General features: G+C 50.8%; 1 protein-coding gene across 1 annotated transcript; it reads left to right on the top strand.

Annotated features, from left to right (window-relative positions):
* The first annotated feature begins 1,358 nt into the window (after nt 1–1,358).
* On the top strand, nt 1,359–19,268 carry RRP1 (ribosomal RNA processing 1). Its single transcript, XM_038760127.1, has 13 exons — nt 1,359–1,485; nt 7,185–7,267; nt 8,547–8,604; nt 10,692–10,777; nt 12,066–12,127; nt 13,447–13,576; nt 13,747–13,811; nt 14,065–14,216; nt 14,768–14,904; nt 15,957–16,054; nt 17,366–17,385; nt 18,059–18,175; nt 18,908–19,268. Exons 1-13 carry the CDS (start codon nt 1,359–1,361, stop codon nt 19,003–19,005), a joined length of 1,233 nt encoding a protein of 410 aa, XP_038616055.1. The 3' UTR covers nt 19,006–19,268.
* Nucleotides 19,269–22,126: the final 2,858 nt, after the last annotated feature.

Here is a 22,126-nt window from a genome sequence, read left to right as displayed (position 1 = left end):
GGGCTCACAGTCTAGAAGGGGGGAGACGGAGAACAAAACCAAACATATTAACAAAATAAAATAAATAGAATAGATATGTACAAGTAAAATAAATAAATTATATGTACAAACATATATACAGCTATACAGGTGCTGTGGGGAAGGGAAGGAGATAAGATGAGGGGGATGGAGAGGGGGACGAGGGGGAGAGGAAGCCTTCTATGGCGGGGGCATTTGTCATTTTTCCAGTCTGATTCATTCATTCAATCGTATTTATTGAGCGCTTACTGTGTGCGGGGCACTGGACTAAGCGCTTGGGAAGTACAAGTTGGCAACATATAGAGACAGTCCCTACCCAACAGTGGGCTCACAGTCTAGAGGGGGGAGACAGAGAACGAAACCAAACATACTAACAAAATAAAATTAATAGAATAGATATGTACAAGTAAAATAAATAAATAGAGTAATAAATATGTACAAACATATATACAGGTGCTGTGGGGAAGGGAAGGAGGTAAGACGAGGGGGATGGAGAGGGGGACGAGGGGGAGAGGAAGCCTTCTATGGCGGGGGCATTTGTCATTTTTCCAGTCAGATTCATTCATTCAATCGTACTTATTGAGCGCTTACTGTGTGCGGGGCACTGGACTAAGCGCTTGGGAAGTACAAGTTGGCAACATATAGAGACAGTCAATCAATCAATCAATCGTACTTATTGAGCGCTTACTGTGTGCGGAGCACTGGACTAAGCGCTTGGGAAGTACAAGTTGGCAACATATAGAGAGACAGTCCCTACCCAACAGTGGGCTCACAGTCTAAAGGGGGGAGACGGAGAACAAAACCAAACATACTAACAAAATAAAATAACTAGAATAGATATGTACAAGTAAAATAAATAAATAAATAATATGTATAAACATATGTGTATATATATATATATATATGCTGTGGGGAAGGGAAGGAGGTAAGATGAGGGGGATGGAGAGGGGGATGAGGGGGAGAGGAGGGCTTCCATGGCGGGGGCATTTGTCATTTTTCCAGTCTGATTCATTCATTCAGTCGTACTTATTGAGCGCTTACTGTGTGCGGGGCACTGGACTGAGCGCTTGGGAAGTACAAGTTGATTCCCTCCAACGGAGGGGTTTGTCCCGCAAATCCTTCGAGGCCGTGGCCGCAGTAAGGGCCGATAGGGAAGGGGGGGACGGCTGAGGTAAAAAATGGGGGACGCAACTGCCGCCCCGCGGGCGCCATTGAAGCGGGGCTGAGGAGAAGCTGACAGGGAAGGGCGCAACGCGCAGGCGCAGACGGGCCCCGAGCCCCGCTCCGTTCGGCGCGCGTGCGCAGTCCGCGCGCCTTCCGGCCGTCGGGCCGTTGGTGTCATGGCGGCGGGCCTGGCGCCCGAGATCCAGCTGGCCCAGCGGCTGGCGGCCAACGAGCAGGTCGACCGGGCCCGGGCCCTGAGGAAACTCAGAAAGTTCATCAGCGCCAAGACGCAGCGGACCGCAGGTGACGGCGGAAGGCGGTCGGGGGGGGGGGGGCTGCACGCGGGGCTGGGCCTGCCCTTAGGCCTGGTCCTCGTCCTGCTCCTGGTCCTCCTCATGGGCCTGGGCCTGCCCTTAGGCCTTGGCCTAGTCCTGCTCTTGGTCAATCAATCAATCAATCGTATTTATTGAGCGCTTACTGTGTGCAGAGCACTGGACTAAGCGCTTGGGAAGTGCAAATTGGCGACATGGTCCTCCTCACGGGCCTGGGCCTGCCCTTAGGCCTTGGCCTGGTCCTCGTCCTGCTCTTGGTCCTCCTCATGGGCCTGGGCCTGCCCTCAGGCCTTGGCCTGGTCCTCGTCCTGCTCCTGGTCCTCCTCATGGGCCTGGGCCTGCCCTTAGGCCTTGGCCTAGTCCTGCTCTTGGTCAATCAATCAATCAATCGTATTTATTGAGCGCTTACTGTGTGCAGAGCACTGGACTAAGCGCTTGGGAAGTACAAATTGGCGACATGGTCCTCCTCACGGGCCTGGGCCTGCCCTCAGGCCTTGGCCTGGTCGTAGTCCTGCTCTTGGTCCTCCTCATGGGCCTGGGCCTGCTCTTAGGCCTTGGCCTAGTCCTGCTCTTGGTCAATCGATCAATCAATCGTATTTATTGAGCGATTACTCTGTGCAGAGCACTGGACTAAGCGCTTGGGAAGTGCAAATTGGCGACATGGTCCTCCTCACGGGCCTGGGCCTGCCCTTAGGCCTTGGCCTGGTCCTCGTCCTGCTCCTGGTCCTCCTCATGGGCCTGGGCCCGCCCTCAGGCCTTGGCCTGCTCCTCGTCCTGCTCTTGGTCCTCCTCATGGGCCTGGGCCTGCCCTTAGGCCTTGGCCTGCTCCTCATCCTGCTCTTGGGCCTCCTCATGGGCCTGGCCCTGCCCTTAGGCTTTGGCCTGATCCTTGTCATCATCAATCAATCGTGTTTATTGAGCGCTTACTATGTGCAGAGCACTGTACTAAGCGCTTGGGAAGTACAAATTGGCAACATGGTCCTCCTCACGGGCCTGGGCCTGCCCTTAGGCCTTGGCCTGGTCCTTGTCCTGCTCCTGGTCCTCCTCATGGGCCTGGTCCTGCCCTTAGGCCTTGGCCTGGTCCTCGTCCTGCTCTTGGTCCTCCTCATGGGCCTGGGCCTGCCCTTAGGCCTTGGCCTGCTCCTCATCCTGCTCTTGGGCCTCCTCATGGGCCTGGCCCTGCCCTTAGGCTTTGGCCTGATCCTTGTCATCATCAATCAATCGTGTTTATTGAGCGCTTACTATGTGCAGAGCACTGTACTAAGCGCTTGGGAAGTACAAATTGGCAACATGGTCCTCCTCACGGGCCTGGGCCTGCCCTTAGGCCGTGGCCTGGTCCTCGTCCTGCTCTTGGTCCTCCTCATGGGCCTGGGCCTGCCCTCAGGCCTTGGCCTGGTCGTAGTCCTGCTCTTGGTCCTCCTCATGGGCCTGGGCCTGCCCTTAGGCCTTGGCCTGCTCCTCGTCCTGCTCTTGGTCCTCCTCATGGGCCTGGGCCTGCCCTTAGGCCTTGGTCTGGTCGTAGTCCTGCTCTTGGTCCTCCTCATGGGCCTGGGCCTGCCCTTTGGCCTGGTCCTGCTCCTGGTCCTCCTCATGGGCCTGGTCCCACCCTTAGGCCTTGGCCTGGTCCTCGTCCTGCTCTTGGTCCTCCTCATGGGCCTGGGCCTGCCCTTAGTCCATCTCCTGCTCCTGGCCATCGGCCTGGGCCTGCCCTTAGTCCTGGTCCTGCTCCTGTTGTTTGCCCTCCTGATAGGCTTGGTCCTGCCCTTAGTTCTTGTTTTGGTCCTAGTCCTGCTCTTGGTCCTCCTCATGGGCCTGGGCCTGCCCTTAGTCCTGCTCCTGCTCTTGGCCCTCCACATAGGCTTGGTCCTGCCTTTAGGCCTTGGCCTGCTCCTCGTCCTGCTCTTGGTCCTCCTCATGGGCCTGGGCCTGCCCTTAGGCCTTGGTCTGGTCGTAGTCCTGCTCTTGGTCCTCCTCATGGGCCTGGGCCTGCCCTTTGGCCTGGTCCTGCTCCTGGTCCTCCTCATGGGCCTGGTCCCACCCTTAGGCCTTGGCCTGGTCCTCGTCCTGCTCTTGGTCCTCCTCATGGGCCTGGGCCTGCCCTTAGTCCATCTCCTGCTCCTGGCCATCGGCCTGGGCCTGCCCTTAGTCCTGGTCCTGCTCCTGTTGTTTGCCCTCCTGATAGGCTTGGTCCTGCCCTTAGTTCTTGTTTTGGTCCTAGTCCTGCTCTTGGTCCTTCTCATGGGCCTGGGCCTGCCCTTAGTCCTGCTCCTGCTCTTGGCCCTCCACATAGGCTTGGTCCTGCCTTTAGGCCTTGTCCTGGTCCTAGTCCTGCTCTTGGTCCCCGTCCTGGGCCTGGGCCTGCCCTTAGACCTTGTCCTGCTCCTGGTCCTCGTCCTGGGCCTGGGCCTGCCCTTAGTCCTTGTCCTGGTCCTAGTCCTGCTCTTGGTCCTCCTCATAGGCCTGGGCCTGCTCCTGCTCTTGGCCCTCCTCATGGGCCTGGGCCTGGCCTTGGTCCTGGTCCTGCCCTTAGTCTTGGTCCTGCTCCTGCTCTTGGCCCTCCTCACAGGCTTGGTCCTGCCCTTAGTCCTTGTCCTGGTCCTAGTTCTGCTCTTGGTTCTCCTCATGGGCCTGGACCTGCCCTTAGTCCTTGGCCGGGTCCTTGTCCTGCCTTTGATCCTCCTCATGGGCCTGGCTCTGCCCTTGATCCTCCTCATGGGCCTGGCTCTGCCCTTAGTCCTTGTCCTGGTCCTGCTCCTGCTCTTGGCCTTCCTCATAGGCTTGGTCCTGCCCTTAGCCCTTGTCTTGGTCCTAGTCCTGCTCTTGGTCCTCCTCATCGGCCTGGGCCTGCCCTTAGTCCTTGGCCGGGTCCTTGTCCTGGGCCTGGGCCTGCCCTTAGTCCTTGTCCTGGTCCTACTCCTGCTCTTGGCCCTCCTTATAGACTTGGTCCTGCCCTTAGTCTTTGTCCTGCTCCTGCCCCTGCTCTTGGCCCTCCTCATGGGCCTGGGCCTGCCCTTAGACCTTGACCTGCTCCTGATCTTCGTCCTGGGCCTGAGGCTGCCCTTAGTCCTTGGGACCGTCTCTATATGTAATCGACTTGTACTTCCCAAGAGCTTAGTACAGTGCTCTGCACACAGTAGGCGCCTTGATGAATACGATTGAATGAATGAATTACAGCGTGTAGCCCGGCAGCACTGTATCCATTGATATTTTCCCTTCAAGCCTCAGCGATGCTGTTTCTGTCGATGGCCACACTTAATTAAAAATGGCATTCATTAAGGGCTTACTATGTGCCAAGCACTGTTCTAAGCACTGGAGGGGATACAAGGTAATCAGGTTGTCCCAAGGGGGGCTCACGGTCTTAATCCCATTTTACAGATGAGGTAACTGAGGCCCAGAGAAGTTACGTGACGTGCCCAAAGTCACACAGCTGACAAGTGGTGGAGCCGGGATTCGAACCCTTGACCTCTGACTCTAAAGCCCGCATTCTTTCCACTGAGCCACGCTGCTTCTCTGAGCGTGCCAATTCAACCCTTTTGTTTTTTAGGCTTCTAGCATTAGGGCAGAAGTAGACGCATATGGGAGTCCAGCTTTTTTGTTAATTTCCACACCTGTCAGCTTCCTTATTTGTTGGACGGACTAATGGCATGGCCTTTTTGGGTTCCTGCACTAGTTTGGCCGAAGATTCAGAAACATTTATTATTTACTATATGCTTACGGTGGGTGAAGTAGTATTCTAAGGGCTGAGAAGCATTTTAAAAATGGCATTTATTAAATCAATCAATCAATCAATCGTATTTATTGAGCGCTTACTATGTGCAGAGCACTGTACTAAGCGCTTGGGAAGTACAAATTGGCATCACATAGAGACAGTCCCTACCCAACAGTGGGCTCACAGTCTAAAAGGGGGAGACAGAGAACAGAACCAAACATACCAACAAAATAAAATAAGTAGGATAGAAATGTACAAGTAAAATAAATAAATAAATAAATAAATAGAGTAATAAATATGTACAACCATATATACATATATACAGGTGCTGTGGGGAAGGGAAGGAGGTAAGATGGGGGGATGGAGAGGGGGACGAGGGGGATTAAATGATCACCGTTAAGGTATTTGGAAAGTGCTTTGTGTCCAGCACTGTTATAAGCGTTGGGGTAGATACAACTTAAGTCAGGCACCTTGTCCCACATGGGGCTCACAGTCTATCTTATCGCTGTTTTCTAGATGAGAAACTCAAGTCCAAGGAGATGAAGTGGCTTTCATTCGTTCAGTTGTATTTATTATTATTTATGTATTTATTTAGCACTTACCGTGACACATTCCATACCCACAAGGAGCCTATGGTCCGGAGTCGAGCTTACAAGGCAGGCCGGTGTCAGAGCTGGGCCTTGAACCGAGATCTCTCGATTCAGACAGGGTTTCACTGCCCACGGTGTGGAAGTCGGAAGAGACACACACACATATACAGCCAGCGGTGAATTAGAGTTTAAAGATCCTTAGCTAAAAATCAGCAATCAAGTCGTATCAACAAAAAACATAACTGGTCTGCACACATGAAGTGCGTGCTCGGAAAACTCCATGAATGGAGAACCACTTATAGCAATCCTCCGTTAGCGCCGTGCTTCTTTGGGGGGAAATAGCCATAACCATGCCAGGGCTCAGAAGGGACTTCCACCTTTGCTCATATGGGAGTGTCTCTCTAGAGTGACTGATTGGGCCAGGTCGGGGGCAAGGGACCTCTTAGCCAGCCTGAGAGCCCCAGAGGCACAAGGAGGCTCAGAACTGCAAAACCTGAACTTAATTTTGGGCCACCTGCCCCCTTCCAGCGGGAGTGCCCGTTACGTTACCTGGTTACCTCTTTGATTGAATTCATTATAAGCCAACAACTTGTAGGATGCTGACGACTTAGCTTCCCGTCCCCTTTCTAATACCCCAGTGACTACCAATCAATCTGCGCATCAGGCAGAAACTCCTCACCCTGGGCTTCAAGGCTGTCCATCCCCTCGCCCCCTCCTACCTCACCTCCCTTCTCTCCTTCTCCAGCCCAGCCCGCACCCTGCTCCTCCGCCGCTAATCTCCTCACCGTACCTCGTTCTCGCCTGTCCCGCCGTCGACCCCCGGCCCACGTCATCCCCCGGGCCTGGAATGCCCCCATTCCCTCTGCCCATCCGCCAAGCTAGCTCTCTTCCTCCCTTCAAGGCCCTGCTGAGAGCTCACCTTCTCCAGGAGGCCTTCCCAGACTGAGCCCCTTCCTTCCTCTCCCCCTCGTCCCCCTCTCCATCCCCCCCATCTTACCTCCTTCCCTTCCCCACAGCACCTGTATATATGTTTGTACACATTTATTACTCTATTTATTTATTTATTTATTTATTTTGCTTGTACATATCTATCCTATTTATTTTATTTTGTTAGTATGTTTGGTTTTGTTCTCTGTCTCCCCCTTTTAGACTGTGAGCCCACTGTTGGGTAGGGACTGTCTCTATATGTTGCCAATTTGTACTTCCCAAGTGCTTAGTACAGTGCTCTGCACATAGTAAGCGCTCAATAAATACGATTGATGATGACGATTGATGATGATGACCCGCGCTTCCCCGGCTCAATTTCCAGAACCGAAGGATGAAGTTGATATTCTAAACGTCATTTTTATTTTGTTTTCATTTTTGACCTAGGTGGTTTTAGTCACGACGAACTGTTAAAAATCTGGAAGGGACTCTTTTACTGCATGTGGATGCAGGACAAGCCTCTCCGGCAGGTGAGAGAAATGTGGTTGATGTGGTTTTGGGTTGGGTTGGGGGGGTGCCTGGCGTTTTGGGGGTAGTGCCCGGCTGGGTCCCAGCAGGTTGGTCCCAGCACCCTCCACCATCCTCCATGGGCACTGGTAAACGGACAGAGTCCTGGGGACATTGTCCTTGGGCCTGTCGGTTTCCGGGTTGTCGGCTGAGTTGTTCCCTAGCCCTGGGGTGACGTGGGCACCTCTGGAATCCCAGCCAGTCAATCAGCAGTGTCAGGCCTTCCCTTGGATCAGGAAGGCAACATGACTTTGGGGAACTTGACTAAGGACAATTGGCGATAACGGGGCTCCAAACGTCATACCACATCAAAGGTCTGTTGTGCTGTTAGAGGTGTCCAACTTTCTCTATTACCCGGGGACCTGGACCCACCCAGAAGGGCCGACCCGCTGATACTGTTCAATTCCCACCTCTCTATTCTTTCCCAGTGCTTATACAGTGCTTTGCGCATCATCATCATCATCAATCATATTTATTGAGCGCTTACCGTGTGCAGAGCACTGTACTAAGCGCTTGGGAAGTACAAGCTGGCAACATAGAGAGACAGTCCCTACCCAACAGTGGGCTCACAGTCTAAAAGGGGAAGACAGAGAACAAAACCAAGCATACTGACAAAATAAAATGAATAGAATAGATATGTACAAGTAAAATAAATAGAGTAATAAGTATGTACAAACATATATACATATATACAGGTGCTGTGGGGAAGGGAAGGAGGTAAGATGTGGGGGATGGAGAGGGGGGCGAGGGGGAAAGGAAGGAAGGGGCTCTGTCTGGGAAGGCCTCCTAGTCTGCGCATAGTAAGTGCTTAATAAATTTGATTACTACTACTATTTTCCCACTTCTGCTTCCTTGTGGGGAGGGAGGCAGGGGAAAGGTAGCACTTACTCCCCCCCCACCCTTCGCCTTTATGCTTTCTTCTTGATTGTCACCTTGGATGCGAGCCCCCCCAGGCCAGTGTGGTTCGAGGATGTGACAAGTCCTGTGTACCCCTTGAGTCTCTGAGCTCCAGAGCCTCAGTATGTGTCAGGGGGAGCCCTTCACTGAAAGATTCTTGTTATAAAATTGCGGTATTGTGAGAAACTCCGTTTTCACCGAATTGTCAAAATGCTGGAATATCCTTCCCTTATAGAAAAGTGTGGCTTTTTTCCCCATTATCCCTTTTTTCCTCTTCTTACTACCTTCAGAGTGTCTAGTGTTTGACAGCACTGTTGTGTTCCTTTTTTTGTTTTTGTTGTTTAGGAGGACCTAGGAAACACAATTTCCCAGCTCATTCATGACTTTCAGAATGCAGAAGCACGTGAGTATACCCATCCTGGGTTTGAGAACTGTCTCCTGACTGTGCCCAACTTAAGATCTAAGGACCCAGATTACCCCCAGAAGGAAAATATGGTCCTTGAGGAACATCCTTAATGAATTCTAGCTCTAAAAGGGACCTGGAGGAAATCTCAAAGGTGTTCTTAGTGTGTCATGGAAAGGTCTCTGCCTGGATCCACGTTGTCTGAGTCTGTTGTTTCAGAGATTCCTTGTTTCTGTTTTGGTCGATGAATAGTTGTTAACGAGCGCTTCCCCTGTTGCAGAGCCTAATCCTGAGAACTTGGGAGAGTATAGTCAAGTCAATAGACCTGATCACCTTTTATTAGAGAAGCAGCGTGGCTCTGTGGAAAGAGCCCGGGCTTTGGAGTCAGAGGTCATGGGTTCAAATCCCGGCTCCGCCAATTGTCAGCTGTGTGACTTTGGGCAAGTCACTTAACTTCTCTGGGCCCCAGTTCCTTCATCTGTAAAATGGGGATTACGACTGTGAGCCCCACGTGGGACAACCTGGTCACCTTGTAACCTCCTCAGCGCTTAGAACAGTGCTTTGCACATAGTAAGCGCTTAAAAAATGGCATTATTATCATTATTATTATTATTGTTATTATAGACATGATCCATGTCCTCAAGGAGATTACAGTCTAGTGTAGGAGACAGACAAATTGCAGGTAGGGGAAACAATAGAGTGCAGAGTTAAGTCCCTAAGTGCAATGGCCGGTGTGCTTATCCAAGTGCTTAGGTGAGGTGCTGAAGTAACCATTTAGTGGAGGGTGTGGATATAAAGTGGGGAGAGATTAATCAGGGTTCATGACTAGTCGATCTGTAGGAGAAGATCGACATTTTTTTAGGAGAAGCAGCGTGGCTCAGTGGAAAGAGCCCGGGCTTTGGAGTCAGAGGTCGTGGGTTCGAATCCCGGCTCCACCACAAGTCTGCTGTGTGACCTTGGGCAAGTCACTTCACTTCTCTGAGCCTCAGTTCCCTCATCTGTAAAAATGGGGATTAAGACTGTGAGCCCTACATGGGACAACTTGATCACATTGAATCCCCCCAGCGCTTAGAACAGTGCTTTGCACATAGTAAGCGCTTAACAAATGCCATCATTATTATTATTATTATTATTATCTGTAACCCTGAGTTTAGAGGGCCATCAGGAGCTGAGGGAAATGGGTTCACAGCCTTAGAGGTTGAGAGAGTAGGGTCAGTGTTGGCTGGCACATAAAGTCACTGAGCTCCCTTTCCTTCCCCTTCCTGCCGGGAGCGATAGAGGTATGGGGACAGTAGCAATTCTGCATTACATCTGTGGGCAGGGCCAGGGTAGGGGGAGAAGGTGGGGCCATTCCTGCTCATGAGCTCTTGTTGTCTTTTCCCGTGCTCTTAGATGCGTTGCATTCAGTAGGCACTCGGTAAATACTTCTACCACCAGCTGGGTGGGATTAGCGGTTGCTTTTACACCGACAGAGGAACTAGCGTTTGTGTCTCTATTCTCTTGGTTTACTCAGAAACATCTGAGCCACATTTAGTATAGAAGACAGACTCCATAATCATCCGCATTGCTCGGCAAGGATTTTTTCTCTCCAGATGCAGAAGCCCTGTCAGTTTTGTAACAGGAGTATGAAAAATCCATCACTGGTATTTATTGAGCCCTTACTGTGTGCAGAACACAATTCTAAGAGCTTGGGAGAGTATAGTGCAACAAAGTCGATAGGCATATTCCCTGCCCACGAGAAATTTTCCATCTAGAGATAATCATCTGGGATCTTGCCCTGTAGCTTTGTCCCATCTCTGGATCCGCTACAGCGGATGGGTGAAAATACCAGAGAATTAACTATCAGGGAGAGGGCTGGTTTGCGGCAAGTCCACGACTCTTTCACTTTGAAGGGAAATGGAATTTATGAGTTCAGGAGGGGTGGGGAGAAAGGGACCCCCTAAAAGGGGCACACTGTGCTCCCAGCAATCTGGGTACCTGGAGATTGGTTTTGGGTTTTAACTCGGAGGTGGAGATCAATAAGTCAGTCAACAATATTGCACGATGACCAGTTGGTATTGCGTGGCTTCACTTTTGTTCTCCTGTAGAGCATCTATTCCTTCAGACCTTTTGGCAAACCATGAACCGGGAGTGGAATGGCATAGACCGTTTGCGCCTGGATAAGTTCTATATGGTAAGAGCATCTGTGAACCTTTCCTCTCTGGCTCTTAACCTGTCAGCTCTCTCCTCCTACTTCAGTCCAGCTCACGCTCTCCATCCCTCCTCAAGCCAAGCTCTCTGTTTCTGGCCCGCCACAATCCTGCCTCCTACCCGGTCTTTATGAACTAATAAAGACTCTGAAGTTGTTGGCTCTCCGTGTGTGTGTGTGTGTGTGTGTGTGTGTGTGTGTGTGTGTAAATGCAAGCTTTATCTTTCAATTCCTATTCAGCAGAAAGACACTTTGTGCTTACAGATCTACCATCGTGAAAGGGATATAGGTGTCATTGTCTTATGCTAAATTGAACTAGGCTTTGATCCCTCTACAAGTCAGGGATTTACTTCAGAGGAAGGGGAAAAGAAATGCTGAAGTCAAAATAAAACCTTTTAGGCGGCTGAAAGAGATATATCGGCCTTCTAGACTGTGAGCCCACTGTTGGGTAGGGACCGTCTCTATATGTTGCCAACTTGTACTTCCCAAGCGCTTAGTACAGTGCTCTGCACACAGTAAGCGCTCAAAATTCAATTGATTGATCGGCCTTTCAAATCAGTGACTCGTATAGTGAATCCTGTCACCTTCCTGAGAAGTTGAATACGTCAACTATGGTAAAAAGGGTAAACATTGGAATTAGTTGAACTAGTGACTTCTTTCCTTGAGTATAATGTGAACTTGCCATGTCTTCGTCCCACAACTCATACTTTTAACGAAATAACTTTCAAGTGGTGAGCACCACAACGGGCATAGGAAGCCCAGGGTGGAATTGGTGAACTGGCTTAGGCGTCAGGGCCTTGGCCCAAAACAACCCTAAAATAACCCTTTGGGAAGGCAGTGGTGGTCCACTTTTTCTGCACCTAGTGAGCTCTGCCTAGCTTGCAGTTGTGGGTTTGGGTGCTACCCGGGCACAGACTGAGCTACTGTCACCCACTGTTGGGGCCCCGCCTCAGGATGAGAGGGGGAATGATGGCAGTGGTTCCCAGCAAGCTACTGGGCACATACATTGTGCTGGCGATTACAAGACCCAACGTTACCTCTGGCTCCAGCTCAGGGCGGCTTCGACTCTTAGCGAGGACGTGACATCCCAAGACCAAAGTCCCCGGAAAACCTTGGGAAAATTCCGATCCCAGTCCATCTGTTGAGCAACAGCTCAAAGCCTTCAATGTCCGGCGTTATGCAGCGCCCGGCTCATTTTCCTCTTGGAGGGACTGAGTGCTGGTAAAGCCCGTGTTCTGTTTTTTCCTAACACAAATCTCTCTTTGCATCACAGCTAATCCGTATGGTCCTGAACCAGTCCTTCGAACTAGTGAAAAGAAACGGATGGGAAGAAAGGTTAGTACATCGCAAAGCTTAGCTGCCAGTTCCATTAGAGCATGAAAGATTTTGAGTAGCGATACCCTCTTTGAAGCAGCTTGCCTGTCTGGGAGGTTTGTGTGATGGTTTGCAGTTTTCTCCCTCTGCTGCTGTCGTCCTTCTGTTCTTGGTCCTGAAGTCTCATGATCTAGGCTCCATCATCAGTCCACTTCAAATAAGCTTTGCCTCTCTCATTGAGGATTGTGGGTTGTCATAGGAGTCAGGTTGCTCTCAAAACACTAGCTGTGTGGCCTATTGCGAAGAGGCCGGGTCTGGGGGACAGAGGACCTGGGTTCTAACCCCCCGCCTCTGCAACTTGCCTGCTGCTGGGTGACCTTGGACAAGTCACTTCACTTCTGGGCCTCTGCTTCCTCACTTGTAAAATAGATATTCAATACTTGTCTTCTTTCCTACATAGACTGTGAGCCCCAGCTGGGACAAGGACCATGTCTAACCCGATTATCTTGTGCTTAAAACAGTCAGCACTTAACAAATACCGTAATAATAATAATAAAAAACACATCCTGTAGTTAATGCAAAACTCCCATGTCGGTAAAGTGAGGAGTTTCAGCCTGGGCCCCACCAAACTTGTTACCGATGCTACTAACGAGTAGCAAAATAAATTGGCCGGAATTTTTATCTTTCGACACTTTGGCTTCAATGAGATTCTAGGTAATAGCAAAATAGCCAAAAGACAAGACACCAGAGGGAGATGGAGAGGAAACCCAGGGCTTGCATAATCCGAATACTGGGTCAGCTGCCCTGAGTCCTTCTGAGTTGATTTTATTGTAGAGGGAGCCAGCAGGAGTGTAGTCTGGGCAAGACGTGGTGCTGTGGTCTATGGTGCTATGTCAGAAGTGCATCTTAAATCAGGTTGGGAGCGTGCCACGGGGCCCCGTTAGTTTTAAACTTATCTAACTGTTGGAAACATTGCCTGCAGTCAGTCAGTCTTGCCCTCTGTGTTAGGCCTTTCTGCCCATCTTCCTTGTTTTTACTCTTGTGCTTCAGTTTTCTCAGAGCCACGGTGGTGCTTTGCCCAACATCTCCGCTTTCCCCATGACTCGTAGGCTGGACCGATTAAACTGGCCCCATCAAGCTGCCCTGTGGTGTCGTGTTGTGTATTAGCTTATGTGGCTTCCCCAGTCCTAACCCCGCCCACCTCCTCTGTGAGTCTTTTGGTTCTGGGCCAGGCGGCTAGCTGCGCCTGCAGCGTTTGGGGACTTGGGTGTCGAGGGAGAGGATGAGTCTCGGCTTCCTTTTCAAACGTTGGCCCTCGGTCGGCCTTTTTCCCCTGCCAGTCAGATTGACCTCCTTCTGGAGATGCTAATGAAAGAAATCCTGCACCCAGACAGCCATGCCCCCAATGGAGTGAAATTCCACTTTATCGACTTGTTCCTGGAGGAACTGGCCAAAGTGGGAGCTGAGGAGGTAAGAGGACTTGGCGGCGGGGGCGAACCAGGCCAGGCACAGCTGCAGCCTGCTTCCTGGTTGTGTGGGGAGGGGGTGAGTATGTGTGTGTATGTGTGTGTGTGAGAGAGAGGCACATGGTGGATGGGGCACGCTGCTCAATTACCACATCGCTTTCTTTTCCTGGACAGCTCACGGCAGATCAGAACTTAAAGTTTATCGATCCACTCTGCAGAATTGCAGCCAAGTCAAAGGAGTAAGTTGCAGATTGTCGTGGAGTGGGTTTGACGGTTCCTCCGAAAGCCATCGGTCCCCTCAGTATGGCCGGTTCCCTGAACTCGCTGTTTATGGGTTGGTTTATTTTGGGAAAGGAAGGGCTGAGCGTTCAGAAGGTACAGATGGAAGGTTTTCATCGAGGGGGAGGGCGTCGGTGGACTTCTGAGAGCGCAGAAAAGTTCTTTCCTCTCCTCCTGATTTCTTTCTCATTCCTTTTCCTCCATCACGTACAGTTCCACGTTGGTGGAGGTCATAGTCCAGGGCATCTTCGAAACCATCATTGACCAGGCCCCTTTTGCCATCGAAGATTTGATGAGAGAGTTGAAGGCCAACGAAAAAGCCAACAAGCAGACATCCAGGAAACGGTCTCGGAAGCAGGACCGAGGTGAGACCTCCCTGGGGAATTGGAGTTTGGTGTTTTCCCATTCTACCAGTCCCCCCTCCCTCTTGGTGGTGATTGTGGCCCTGTAGGGCCTGTCCGGGCCCCCCTGTGAGCATCATCTGAATGCTGCCGGGGCAGGAGAAGCCAAGCTGTAGCGGTGGTGTCGTGAGGCCCGACTCGGGCATTGGAAAGGAAGTCGGCCACGACTGATGGTGGTTGGCATATTTGGCTTATCCTTGGTGACCGTCATTTCTGCCTGGCTTGCCTGAATGGTTGTAAACTAAGGAATAGCCTGCTAGATTGGAAGCCCCCGGAAGGCAGGAATTGCTCCTTCTAGCTCCGTTATACCATCCCAAGTGCTATGTCCAGGCCCCTGCTCACAATTGGCATTCAGTAAATACCGGGGAGGGATTAGTAGCAGGGAAACAAATACGTAGTATTCGTTCGAGCTTTATCTTTCAGGTGGCTGGATGGACAGTTCCCTTTTCCCTTCCTTCCTGAAGATGTGGACTTTGGTTTGATCCTTCAGCATGTCTTCTTTTTTTTTTTTCCAGGAACTAAAGGCATGACTTCCTCCCAAGAGGATGACCCAGAACTGGAGGAGGAGGAGGAGGAGGACGATGATGATGGCAAGAAGGAACAGCGAGCCCCTCGTAGAAAATCCACTGGCGACATTGGCCCTGTCCTTCAGGTGGGTGTGGTGCCAGCACAGTGCCAGGATTGGCTGCTGTGGCCCTGAAAGAGCCAGAGTGGAGTGGCACAGAGCGATTGTGTTGCCAATTTGTACTTCCCAAGTGCTTAGTACAGTGCTCTGCACATAGTAAGTGCTCAATAAATACGATTGATGATGATGATGATGATTGCATCCAACCTGGAGACTGGCAAAACCCACCTGGGCCGATCGAGGAGCGAGTGTACTCTCCTGGCGAATATATTCACACCAGCCTAGATCAGTGCTTTGCATACAGTAAGTGCTCAGTGAATACCATTGACTGGTAAGACATCTTGAAATAATAATGATGCTGGTTATTAAGCAGTTACTATTTGCCCGGTTGGGAGTAGGTGCAAGAAGATTTAAGTTTGACACAATCATAATAATAACAACAATAATAATAATTGTGGAATCTTTTAAGCGCTTATTATGTGCCAAGCACTGTTCTAAGCACTGGGATAGATACAGGGTAATCAGGATATCCCATGTGGGGCTCACTGTCTTAATCCCCATTTTACAGATGAGGTAACTGAGGCCCAGAGAAGTGAAATGACTTGCCCAGAGTCACATAGGAGGCAAATGGTGGAGCCGGGATTAGAGCCGTCATCCTCTGACTCCTCTGACTCCCAAGCCCGTGCTCTTACTACTAAGCCATGCGAACTGTGGGATTAAGCGCTTATTATATGCCAAGGTTTGGGGTAGATAGATTTCAGTCAGATCAGACAAACTCCCTGTCCCTCGTGGGCTCTCGCAGACTCCATGGTGAGCAGAGAAAAGACGATCCAAGTCTTCCTCAAGGAAACAAAAATCCTTTTACGCCACCCAAGCAAGTGAGAGTCCGGGGCTCCAGAGAGCTGCTACGGGGACGGGGTTGGAACCAGAACTGGCCATCTGCGTGACCGGCATCTGAGTGTTTGCCTGGACTAGCTGCCTCCCTCCTCTGCCCACAAGTTGGTGGTTTCACATGGGAGCGGGGCTGCCGCCAGGGCAACGGACCGTCATATAAGTCGACTACCTCTGTCTTTGCACAGTTTAACTTCGAAGCAGTTGCTGACAGGCTGTTTGAACTGTCCAGCAGGCAAAACATTCCTTCCTTCAACCGGAACTGCCTCTACAAAGTGGTCCGAAAGTAAGTTTGCTTTACATCGACTCCTGTTGAGTGAGCACCGCCTTCCGCTGCCAACTCTGTCTCCATATTCCCACATCGCACTGCCACCCAGGACTCTTGCTTTCCTTTTTTTATTAAGAAAAAAAACGGTATTAAGTGCTTACTATGTGCCAGGTACTGTACTAAGCACTTGGTGCACTGGGATAGATACAAGATCATCAGGTTGGACACAGTCCATGTCCCACATGGGACTCATGGTTTTAATCCCATTTTACAGATGAGATACCTGCAGCCCGGAGAAGTGAAGTGACTTCTCCAAGGTCACCCGGTAGACGAGCAGCAGAGCCAGGATTAAAACCCAGGTCCTTCTGATTCCCGGGCCTGTGCCTTATCCATTAGGCCATGCTGCTGTTCTTTCCTGTTCGTCTGTCCTTTCTCTGAGCTCAAGGACTTCCGTTCTCGGGCAACCCTAAGCAGTCTAAAATGCTGAGATAGATTGGCATCCCACAGAGGGTATTTTTATTGGTACAGATGGTAGAGAGAAAGGCCAAACCCAGTTGGGCTCAGAAATGGAGAAACTTCTAGATGAGGATTGGCTGACCAGATCCAAGCGTCCTGTTACCAGCGTCAGAGATCCAACCCAAACTGAATTGGCTTGGTACAAATGCCTGGGTTTTCCTTCTCCCGTAGCACTGCTGACTCACCAGCATTTGACGAAGAGTGCCATTTCCCTAGGGAAATGTATGATTTTACTTTCCAACGGTGGTACAGCTGAGTGATTGACAGCCTAAAAGCCTCAGTATATTTACTGAGTGTTTACTGTATGCAGAGCACTGTACTAAATGTTCAGTGGCAGCCTAAAAGCCTCAGTAACCAATCAGTCATATGTACTGAGTGTTTACTGTATGCAGAGCACTGTACTAAATGTTCAGTGTATTAAAAAAGCCTAGTGGGTGGAACCACGGGCTTGGGAGTCAAAATGACCTGGATTCTTATCCTCTCCGTCCCTTGCCTGCCCTGTGACCTTGGGTGAGTCAGTTCACTTCTCTGCTCCTCAGTTACTGCGCCTGGAAAATGAGGCTTAAGACCGTGAGCCCCGTGTGGGACATTGATTGTGTCCACCCTGATTAAACTTGTGTCTACCCCAGTGCTTTGGGAAGTGCCTAGCACATAGTAAGTACTTAACAAATATCGTTAAAAAATACTAAATCCTTGGGAGAGCACAAGAGAGTTATAGCCTTGGTTGTTGTCTCAGCCAAAGATGCAGCTCTTTTTTTCCTGAATAAAACCCAGCCCTTGTAGTGACAAGTGTTCCATTTTGTGTCTCTGCAGGTTCCAGAACCTGGCTAAAGGTAAGGATTCAGTAGGGAAAAGGCAACAGTATTCCTCCAAAAGGATTTGTGTGCTCCTGAATAATTTTCTCTTCCAAGCATTGGAAGCATTTCACTCTTGTAGAAAATATTTTAGGTCCGCAAAGTAGATGATTCAGTTCTAATAGGGAGGGATGGGAAATGTGTGATCTTAATCCATGGAAGCATTTCACTCTTGTCGAAAATATTTTAGGTCCGCCAAGTAGATGATTCAGTTCTAATAGGGAGGGATGGGAAACGTGCGATCTTAATCCATGGATTGGGAAACTCTGGAGAGTACAGTAATGTGCACTCAGTGAGTGAGTGTCTGGATTAGAATTTGGGACTTCTGGTCTCTGGGCGGCCTCCTTAGTCCATTAAGCTCTCTTTGAGTTGCTTTAAGGTAACTTGAGAGGCCACGGCCTTCCAGTGATATACTGTTACTAGTTGAAAGATTCATTTCCTGGGGCTTAAGATGTGTTGGGGATATCGAAACCTGTTTTTTTAAAAAAAGAAATTGCACTGTGGAGTTTGTATCCACAGTTTAGCCAGGTTGGTGGAAGCAGGGGCAGACACAAAGTTTGGGACCAAACCCCAAGCCCTGGAAGGTGAGGAAGAAACGTGGCTGCCACCCCCTCCGCGAGCATCTCACGGAACTTAATTTTGCCTCTGCCAGGCATCTTCCCCCGGATCGATTTCCTCAACGACGTGTCTACAGACGAAGATGATGATATGTTCAGCCGGAAGAGGAAAAGGAAACGTCGGATGAGAGCTAAAGTGGGGAAGGAGGGAGGTAAGAGGTTTTGTCCCAGAGACAAAGTTAGACCAGTTGAGTTTCACATTACGTAGATGCTGGGAAGTCTGTAATCTGGACCTGTATTCTGGGGTTTTCTGACCCAGCAGCTGATGCGCCCCAAAGTGGGGACACCCAACTCCGTTGCTCTGAATCCCATCCAGATTTCAGAAGGAGGGTGGCATGCTGGGGGCAACTCGCAGCTGTTAAAAGTCTGGGGGTCACTGTGCCGTTTGTGTTCCGTAGGCACACAGACAGGCAATGTCTGGTGCTATTTTCATTCCTTCTGAAGAGTAAGATCCTGCGGTTTGGCATGAGCCGCGTACGTTTACATGCCCATGTCTCTGCTGCATATTTACACATTAGACTCTCTACAACTGTATTCTATCTGGTGATGCTGGAATGGCACTTCCCACTGGAAAGAAATGCCTGTTGATGATTAACCCCCTCCCCCATTGACGTCAGTCCTGCCTCCCACGTGCTCAGTGTCACTGTGAGGCCGGGCCGGGGTGGCCATTTTCAGGGTAAGAGGCCCATCGAGGCTGCGTAAGCGGTGCCCGGCCACCTCCCAGCCCTACTGTGGTCTCCCAGCGGAGCAGTGAGCAAGGCTTCCGGAAAGACCGCCCGGACCTCTGGAGTCCGAGTAAATCCGTGTGGGAGTGATGAAGGGAATCCCCAGCCAGATGGAGTGCTCGCGCCGTAACGTCTGTCTTTCTGTTCTTCTCGGAAAAGATGGAAAAGAGAAGTCAAGGGCTAGGAATCGAGGAGAAGAGTCGGGAATGAAAGTGGAGAGGAAGAAGAAAGTGAAGAACCGGAAGAAGAATAACTAGGCAAGGAGTACCACTGACACGGGGCGCCCCGTCGTCACGTGGGTGACTGGCCAGATGGGACCAGGGGGCATGGATGGGACGGCAGATGTACCCGAGAGCAGGACGGGCTACCGCTGCGGGTCACGTATCCGCCGAACCGTCGACGGATGCGGCCTCGACCGCGGGGCGCTGATGAGGACCGCGGGGGAGCAGGGCCGTGGAGGGGGCGGCCGTCTGAACGAATGGTTGGCTGTGACCTCGGTGTCCCATAGGAGCACGCAGTGGGGAGGGTGGGGGGAAAGAGGCAGGGGCGGGGAAAGCTCCACCAGGGATGAGTAAGGGGGTGGGGATGGAGGAGAGTAGGTTGGAAAGAAAATGCAGAAAAGATCAACGCAGACCCTGTGTGTCGTCGTGTCTGCTCTGCTCTGCTGTGGGGCAGGCTGGGTGCCAGATGCAAGGCCCTGGCCCGGAGGGTGGAGCTTGCCGCCAATAAACAGCGTTCCAAGTCCCAGGCATGTGTGGTCTGGCTGGTGTGTCGTCCTTTGGCATAGTGACCGGGGTCTCCAGCTGGCTGCAGCATGTTATTTTGGGCCTCCGGAATCTGAGGACTCAGTGGTTTCCAAAGAGCCCACACTCATGATATTTCGGGAGATTCATTCATTTAGTCAGTCAGTCATATTTATTGAGCGCTTACTGTGTGCAGAGCACTGTACCAAGCACTTGGGAAGTACAAGTTGGCAACATATAGAGACGGTCCCTACCCAACAGCGGGCTCACAGTCTAGAGGGGGAGACAGACAACAAAACAAAACATTAACAAAATAAAATAAATAGAATAGTAAATATGTACAAGTACGATAAATAGAGTAATAAATCTGTACAAACATATACAGGTGCTGTGGGGAGGGGAAGGAGGGGGCTCAGTCTGGGAAGGCCCCCTGGAGGAGGTGAGCTCTCAGTAGGGCTTTGAAGGGAGGAAGAGAGCCAGCTTGGCGGATGTGCGGAGGGAGGGCATTACAGGCCAGGGGGATGATGTGGGCCGGGGGTCGACGGCGGGACAGGCGAGAACGAGGCCCGGTGAGGAGGTTAGCGGCAGAGGAGCGGTGGGTGTGGGCTGGGCTGGAGAAGGAAAGAAGAGGTGAAGTAGGAGGGGGTGAGGTGGTGGACAGCCTTGAAGCCGAGAGTGAGGAGTTTTTGCCTGATGTGTAGGTTGATTGGTAGCCACTGGAGATTTTTGAGGAGGGCAGTAACATGCCCAGAGCGTTTCACAAAGTTGATCCGGGCAGCAGCGTGAAGTATGGATTGAAGTGGGGAGAGACAGGAGGATGGGAGATCAGAGAGGAGGCTGATGCAGTAATCCAGTCGGGATAGGATGAGAGATTGAACCAGCAGGGTAGTGGTTTGGATGGGGAGGAAAGGGCGGATCTTGGCTATGTTGCGGAGCTGAGAGCGGCAGTTTTTGGTGACGGATTGGATGTGAGGGGTGAACAAGAGAGCAGAGTCGAGGATGACACCAAGGTTACGGGCTTGTGAGACGGGAAGGATGGTAGTGCCGTCAACAGTGATGGGAAAGTCAGGGAGAGGGCAGGGTTTGGGAGGGAAGATAAGCAGTTCAGTCTTGGACATATTGAGTTTTAGATGGCGGGCAGACATCCAGATGGAGACATCTTGAAGGCAGGAGGAGACATGAGCCTGAAGGGAGGGAGAGAGAGCAGGGGCAGAGATGTAGATTTGGGTGTTATCAGTGTAGAGATTATAGTTGAAGCCGTGGGAGCAAATGAATTCACCAAGGGAGTGAGTGTAGATAGAGAACAGAAGGGGACCAAGAACTGACCCTTGAGGAACCCCTATAGTAAGGGGATGGGAGGGGGAGGAGGAGCCTGCTAAAGAGACTGAGAATGAACAGCCGGAGAGATGAGGGAGATCATTCTGGTCCAGCCCTGATTTTTAGGGGACCAGACTGTCGGGGCCAAGGACAGGCCCCGAGAACAAAATCATCTCTTTTCTGGCCGATTCCGTCGTTGTCACTCTCCAGGCACCGTGACGGAGTTGGAAGTCCAGGAGGCCTGTGTGAGTGGGAAGTCCAGGAGGCCTGTGTGAGTGGGAAGTCCAGGAGGCCTGTGTGGGGTTAGTCCTGCTCTTCTACTAGCCAGCTGGGTGGCCTTGGGCAAACTACTTAATGGTGGGGATGGTATTCATTAAGTTCTTACGAGGTGTTAAGGACAATGCTAAGTGCTAGAGTAGGTACAAGATCACTAGATTGAATGTGGTCTCTGTGGTCATACAGGGCCTAATAGTGTAAGGGGGTGGGGGAACAGGAATTTAAACCCCATTTTCCAGACGTGAGAGCTGAGGTGCAGAGAAGTTGTGACTTGTCCATAGTCACACCTCTGGGCGAGTGGCGGAGAGCCAGGATTAGTACCTGGCTTTCCTGGTTTCTAGTCCTATTTTCTTTTCATTATGCCGCTTCTCTTCTCCACTTAATCTCTCTGTCTCTCGGTTTCCTTATCTGAGACATAGGGGTCCTATTCCCTGCCTCTCCCAACCTCACTGGGATGCTGTGAGGATAAAATGAGCTTGTTGGTAGGAGAAGCCATTTTTTTTTATGTGTGAAATCAATTCAAGGTAGTAGGGTCATTGGAGCCATTAGAAAGGTTGGATTTAGTTTGGGATGGGTTTTTCAGATCCCTCAGTGGGTTGTCTTTTCAGTGCCCAGAGAACTGGGAACTTAATAAATAGTAAACTAGGAGAAGAGGCCAGACATGATATGCTTCGTGATTTTTAATCAGCTGGGTAAGTCAACAGTAGTTGTGACCTGAAAGAATATGGGACAGGGCTAAAGAATGGGATGTGGGGAAGAATTTTCATTGCAAAGAATGTGGTACCCAGTGTCCCATTTAGGCTGCTAATGCTCCAGATAGCAGATGCATCATTGCATCGATAATGCTAAGATCAATCTCAAGCAATTGGTCAGTGGTATTTATGGAGCACTTTCTCTGTGCAGAGCACTGTAGAAATCACTTAGGAGAGTGCCAAAGAGGAGACATGATTCCTACCCTCAGTCAATCAGTGGCATTTGTGGAGGGCTTACTGTGGGCAGAGCACTTTACCACGTAGAGAAAGACCAATTTCAAAAGTAGAGC

Source organism: Tachyglossus aculeatus, chromosome 18 (genome assembly GCF_015852505.1).
Source record: "Tachyglossus aculeatus isolate mTacAcu1 chromosome 18, mTacAcu1.pri, whole genome shotgun sequence".
Lineage (NCBI taxonomy): Eukaryota > Metazoa > Chordata > Mammalia > Monotremata > Tachyglossidae > Tachyglossus > Tachyglossus aculeatus.
Note: the sequence above shows the minus strand (reverse complement) of the source record. Positions and strands in the feature narration are given on the sequence as shown.